The 5803-nt window shown below is 39.2% G+C and overlaps 1 protein-coding gene across 1 annotated transcript; it reads right to left on the reverse strand.

Moving 5' to 3' along the window:
• Positions 1–706: 706 nt before the first annotated feature.
• agk (acylglycerol kinase) lies at positions 707–5428 on the reverse strand. The gene is made up of 14 exons (XM_005795767.3): positions 5193–5428; positions 5072–5111; positions 4910–4989; positions 4745–4820; positions 4541–4666; positions 4369–4463; positions 4036–4105; positions 3519–3598; positions 3372–3429; positions 2264–2411; positions 1441–1538; positions 1285–1355; positions 1128–1212; positions 707–1047 (listed from the first exon to the last, which is right to left on the reverse strand). Exons 1-14 carry the CDS (start codon positions 5300–5302, stop codon positions 913–915), a joined length of 1272 nt encoding a protein of 423 aa, XP_005795824.1. The 5' UTR covers positions 5303–5428; the 3' UTR covers positions 707–912.
• Between the last annotated feature and the right edge of the window lie 375 nt (positions 5429–5803).

A 5803-nucleotide genomic window follows, 5' to 3' on the forward strand; every position in this document is an offset into this window, starting at 1 on the left:
TTATTTAGCTAAATATTTACTTTGACATTAATAGTTAGCTAAGTAAATATTTAGTTTGGAGCCAAATATTTAGCTTTCTAACTAAATGTGTACTCTGACGCTAAATATTTTGTGGGGGAAAATATAAGCTTGGCACTAAATATTTACTTTTAAGTTAAATAGTTATCATGCAAACTAAATGTTTAATTTGGAGCCAAATATTTAGTATTTAGCTTGCTGGCTAAATATTTAGTTTGAAGCAAAGTATTGAGCTTGTATATCTTGTGAGTTAAATATTTACCCTACATTGACGAAGAAGCATAGTTTTCTATTTAGCTTCAAATATTGTGAAGCTAAATATTTAGATTCACAACAAGCTAAATATTACATGGACAAAAAATGAACACAGTAAATATGAACCATATCTGGCAGGTAAATAAATCTGAGATCTGCCATCATTAAATCACCTTTGAGCATCACTTTGTGTTTCCCTAAAGAGACGGACAAACGGACGCCTGCAGCGCAGCCTGATCCGGCACCATCTGTCAGATCGGATCCGTCCTGCCAAGCGGCTCCTTCTCATCCAAGAGTCGCATTCCTCCTTTCCTCTCTTATTTCAGCCCAACTCCCCCCCAAACAAAACCTCTTCCTGTGTTATCATTTAAATCAGATTTGAACTGAAAGCTTTTAGAACCATCAGATGGACACAAAGATCCTCACACTGAACTGACAGGGAGACTTTTATATTAGAATAACAGCTGTAAACTATTCTGCAAGACATGAATCTGGGGTACAAACACTGAAAAGCCTTGGTCCTTTTAGATGCAACAGATTTTCATGTTGCCATGGTTACAGTTAGTAAAGAAAACCTCTGAAATAAGGAGCTGTTTGATATTCTGTCCTTTTTTAGTCTTCCTCTGGGTTTGTTTGTCGTCACTGCGGCTGTGAGATGAGCTCCTCTCTTCGCTCGGCGCTGATGAAGAAGCGTAGTTTCCTAGGCAACAGCCGGACCTCTACGGGCACCGCCTCGTATTCCTCGTTGTCGATGTTATAGAAGCCGGCGGCGCCCTGCAGGAAGCGAGGCGCGCGGTTACCAACGGATTTCACAGAGCAGATCAACTAACACACATCTGGTGAGACTCCCTCACCTCCGGCAGCGTCAGCCGGCAAACACTGGCCTCCAGCTTGGTCGAGTTTTCAGTGAAAAGTGTCGGATCCTTCACTTTTTTATTCCTACGAGAAACAATGTAGAGTAATAAACGTGGAAGTTCATTTAATCTGCTTTCGATGAGGAAAGACACCGACCCGACAGAGATGAACTCGCCCACAGTTTTGTTTCCTGGCTCAGCGCAGATCATCAGAGAGTCATTTATCCGCTACAAATACACACATGAAAATAAGATTTTATTATATTTATAAGAGCAAAAAAGATTGAAAATAATAAAGTAATTTTCTTCTGACCCGCTCTGCTGGGTTTTTGTTGTGGGTTTGGATGTAGAGCTCTGGTGTAGACAGCTGCTGCTCCTCCCACTTCTCTGGCTCTTCTGGTTTCAGAGGCTCTGAGGAAAAAAACAAAACTTACTCTGTTAAAAACACTAATTTATTTAAATATTTTTTAAAAACACTTTTTTAAGCCAGTGGTTTTCAAACAGCACCCATGCCGCCACCAGGGGGCGCTGTAGTGGGCCTCAATAAGTTGGTGGAAAGGTGAGAAAAATCTTAAATTTGTCATCACAATTTTCATTTTGTTTTTCAATTATTTTAAAATAAAATACAAGTTAAAATAATTGATTATATGTTATTTCTGATGCTCATTTTCTGATTGGCTGCCAGTCAAATTAAAGAAGCTGCTTTGCTCCTCCAGCTAAAAAGAAAAGGAAAAGTTTCTGACAAGAAAAAAACAAAAGAATGAAACACAAAAAAACAGAAAAACTGTGGGATTAAAATAGAATTTGATGTGATTAATATAAGATATTTTTTATTTTGTAAGGAGATTGCAATGGAAACCATTTATTATCTGGTAATAAAGTACTAATATATTATTATCTGATGATAAAAGTTTCCACCACAGAACTCATTGGCGTTAAAACCAGATGGTACAAAGTTAGCATTTATACAAAATGAATGCGATAATTATCCAAGAGTGAATAAAACTATTCTAAAAGTTGATGTTTATTTACATATTTTGAGACATTATCTGTGGGTGTGGAAATGGGGTTAATGTTCTTTTGGGGTGGGAATGTTTGTGAACCCCTGATTTAAACATGAACACATGAAAACGTGCCTGCAGCCGGAGGGCTCCAGTAGTTTTTCAGTCTGCGGATGATGCGGTGCAGCAGATTAGGCCTGGGGGGCCTCTGAGGGTCCAGATCAGGGGGCCGAGGTCTGGGAGCCAAGAGGGACACCGAGACGTCGTGGACCAGAGGCCACTCCTACAAAACATGAACACAACTAAACATGGTGGTGGCAGCATCATGCAGCTCAGCTGATGGGAAGATGGGTGGAGCCAAATCCAGAACAATCACCTTCCAGCAGGAAAATCAGCCTAAACACAAAGCCAGAGGCATTATGGGTTTGTTTAGATCAAAGCTGTTAATGTTTTAGAACGGCCTAGTCAAAGTCCCAACTTAAATTCAATGTAAAATCTGTGGTAAGAGTTGAAAATGGTGAGCTTCTTTGTCTTTGGTAGCCATGAAATTCCAGTAAAGTCCATTAAAGGGGACCTATTGTGCAAAATTCACTTTCTGGACATTTTTATTTTTCCATTTGGGTCTCAACTGCATCTGAAAACTAAGTGACTAAAAGAAACATCCAGTCTGGATTTTTTGGCAATAAATTAATGTTTTTTTGTTAGGACAAAACCAACTGGCGCTGTACGGTTACCTAGCAACCCAAGCTGAACTCCAACACATTTAGTCAACTGGTTTTGCCACTGTATGCAAATTACAATGGCTGCTGGAAAAGACAAGTGTTTTGTTATTGACTTATTATCCGGAAGCCACTTGCTGCATTCTTGTTGGTTGTGCAGGAGGCTCCACTTCTGCTTTTCAAAGATGTACAGCTGCATAATAGTTGGAGTCATTTTCTTGTGTAAACGTTGAGTTGGGGGGCGTGGCCAGCCGCAGCTAATTTGGATTTAAAGTGACAGAGGCCTTAAAACAGCTCATTATGAAAGGACCTAAAAAAGACTAAAATCTTATTATCTAAGAATGATTTTGTGCAAAAAAATTTTTTTATAGCCCATAAAAGCATAATAGGTCACCTTAAAAGTTTGTGGTTGTAAAATGACAACATGGGGAAAAGTTCAAGGGATTTGAATACATATGGACATGAAATAAAAACACAACCCGGTGAGTAACGCCTAGTTTTCTTCAGCAGTGATGGAGGCTCACCTTCAGGGTGTGGAACCAATGAGCTGCGTTCGTCTTCAGGGGTCCGAGGTACCAGTATCTACTCGGAGAGAAAAGCTGTCAGGAAACCGTTCCTTATTACCCAAACTCAGAATCTTTTAGTTTATTTAAATGTCTGCATCATTTTACTTGCTGATCTTTGCGGCGACGTCTCTGAAGGCGCCCCAACGCAAACCAATCAGAGCAAACACCGGCTGTTCCTTCTCTCCCTGCAAACAAACATAAAAAAATGTAAATTTACAACAAGAATTATCACTGCAATGTTAAAAAATAAAATATCTTTAATAAAGATTCAACTGGTTGTTTTACAATAGAGTAATAGAGCAAGGCTAAGAAAACATTTTAATAAGAATAAATTCTTACAGCATAACTTAATTGTTGTGTTATGACTTTATTGTTGTAATTCTACTTAATTCTCATATTTTAACGATTCTCCTATTATTACAACTTTATTCTTGCAATTTTACGACTTTATTTTTATAATATTACAACTACTTTCGTTACGACTTTATTCTGGTATTATAATGACTATATTTTCATAGTTCATTTATGTCTTAGAATGACCCTAAATACTCCGTTGAAGTATTTGACCCAGAATAAATTCAGATAAAGTGATGGAAGACGTTAAACTGAAAGACTTCCTCACTTTGATTTGAAGCACGTCCACAGGGACCGTCTCTCCTTTCAGGATGGACAGCGTGGCGGCCGTGATGTCCCTGAACGTTTCACAAGAGGCAGGAAGTTGGAAAATATGTAGACAAAACAAAATGCTCCACAAGCATTGACAGAAATCAAAGTTGATCTTTTTCCTAACATGCAACTTTTTCTTCTCCACTAAAATTAAATGTTTTTAACATTCCTCCGAATGAGATTATAGCTGCATGGCTGCTGATAAGTGTGTAAGGAGCTGAGCATGTATTTCTAGCATGAAGACAACAAGCTCGCCTCTGCAGTGCAGCAGGATAGTGGTGCCACTTACTTGACTTTGTTGTCACTGAGGAAATGAAGAGATGGACTCAGAGAATTATGGGAACCCAGAGGAATGAACCCTATCGGTGTGCTACTGAAGGCCTCCTGGAGTCAGATGAATCATTTCAGTTTTTTACTTGGTGAGAACAGATTTATTCTTCTTCTTATTTTATTAAACCCACTTGGTCCGGCCTCCGCAGTAAACCTGTGATGACCTCCTGCAACGTGCCGTCACCTCCAGCCACGATCAACATGTCTGTCTGCTCCATCAACTCCATCAGCTTCTTCGCCTGACCTTCATAGTCTGTCTGGAGTTTGTAACCGGAGAGTTAAACGTCTGGTGACACCAACATGTAAAGGCTACCAATAAAAGCTGAGAATGATACCTTCACTACTGTGATTTCCACGCCAGCCAGGTGTAAAATAGGAGCTGCATTCTTTTCAAATAAGTTGTTGGCTTTCCTGAAGAAATTAAATTAAGGATGTTTTAAATGCAGCGTACAGATTTGATTTATGCAATAAAAACTCCGCAGGAACTCTGACATTCTTACCCGTTGGAAGCTGCAGGATTCAGAATCACGGTTGCTTTCTTCAGTCTCTCCTGAGGTGCGATCTGCTGGCGTCCAAACTCCTGACGGAGCAACGACACTTAAGGGTTTATGTAGTTGGTTTTGGTTGAGAATTTCAAAAATATTATTATGAAGAAAACTTACTCTGGCCAGTTGGCAGGCCTCTCTGCGCAACACGCTGTCACTAGTAACACACAAGTTACAACCTTTATGCATTTAATTAAACTAAACTCCAGCAGAACTTATGAACGGGTGTGAAACCCACCAGTGTTTACCATACAGCCAGTACCCTCCGTAGGACAGGACACACGCAGCTAACGTGGATTTCTTCCAGTGGTTCCTCAGAGTCCGAAACACTTTAACAACCCGAGCCATGATGTATCAATGAGGTGCTACATGGGATTACTTAAAGGCATGATTGACTGTTTTAACTCAGCGGTCACAGATTCACCGCTGCATGGACATGATGGTGTAACGCCAAAAGAGTACGGACCAAAACCAAGCGGAACTAATGTCACTGAATCTTGTTGCTTGATTTCTATATTCTAACACACGTTTCGTTATTAATAAAATACATTTGACAATAAATAATTATTAAAATACGATCGCGTAAAATAGTATGCCAATTTGAACAATTTTCCGACGTTTAAATTCTATAAACTACAATTCCCTTAGAAAGCCTCTGGGAGTGCTTTCAAAGTATGAAGACCCCGCCTGAAACTTTTAGACAGTAAAACAGACACGTCTGAGATACTCAAATAATGCAGTAACTGAATAAATATTTTCCATCATCTGTCACAAGAATTTTTATTCAAATAATTAGGAGAAAGCAGCGCATATTTTCATGTTATATTTCGGACAGGCACAAACAGAAAA

Source organism: Xiphophorus maculatus, chromosome 2 (assembly GCF_002775205.1).
Source record: "Xiphophorus maculatus strain JP 163 A chromosome 2, X_maculatus-5.0-male, whole genome shotgun sequence".
In the NCBI taxonomy this organism is placed as follows: Eukaryota; Metazoa; Chordata; class Actinopteri; order Cyprinodontiformes; family Poeciliidae; genus Xiphophorus; species Xiphophorus maculatus.

Excerpts from the sequence above, each read along its gene's own strand:
- agk (XM_005795767.3), bottom strand. The coding sequence starts at position 5,302 with ATGGCTCGGGTTGTTAAAGTGTTTCGGACTCTGAGGAACCACTGGAAG. Across the intron at positions 4,821-4,909 it reads AATCCTGCAGCTTCCAACGG|GAAAGCCAACAACTTATTTG; the intron begins GTAAGAATGTCA and ends TAATTTCTTCAG. Across the intron at positions 3,599-4,035 it reads TGGACGTGCTTCAAATCAAA|GGAGAGAAGGAACAGCCGGT; the intron begins GTGAGGAAGTCT and ends GTTTGTTTGCAG.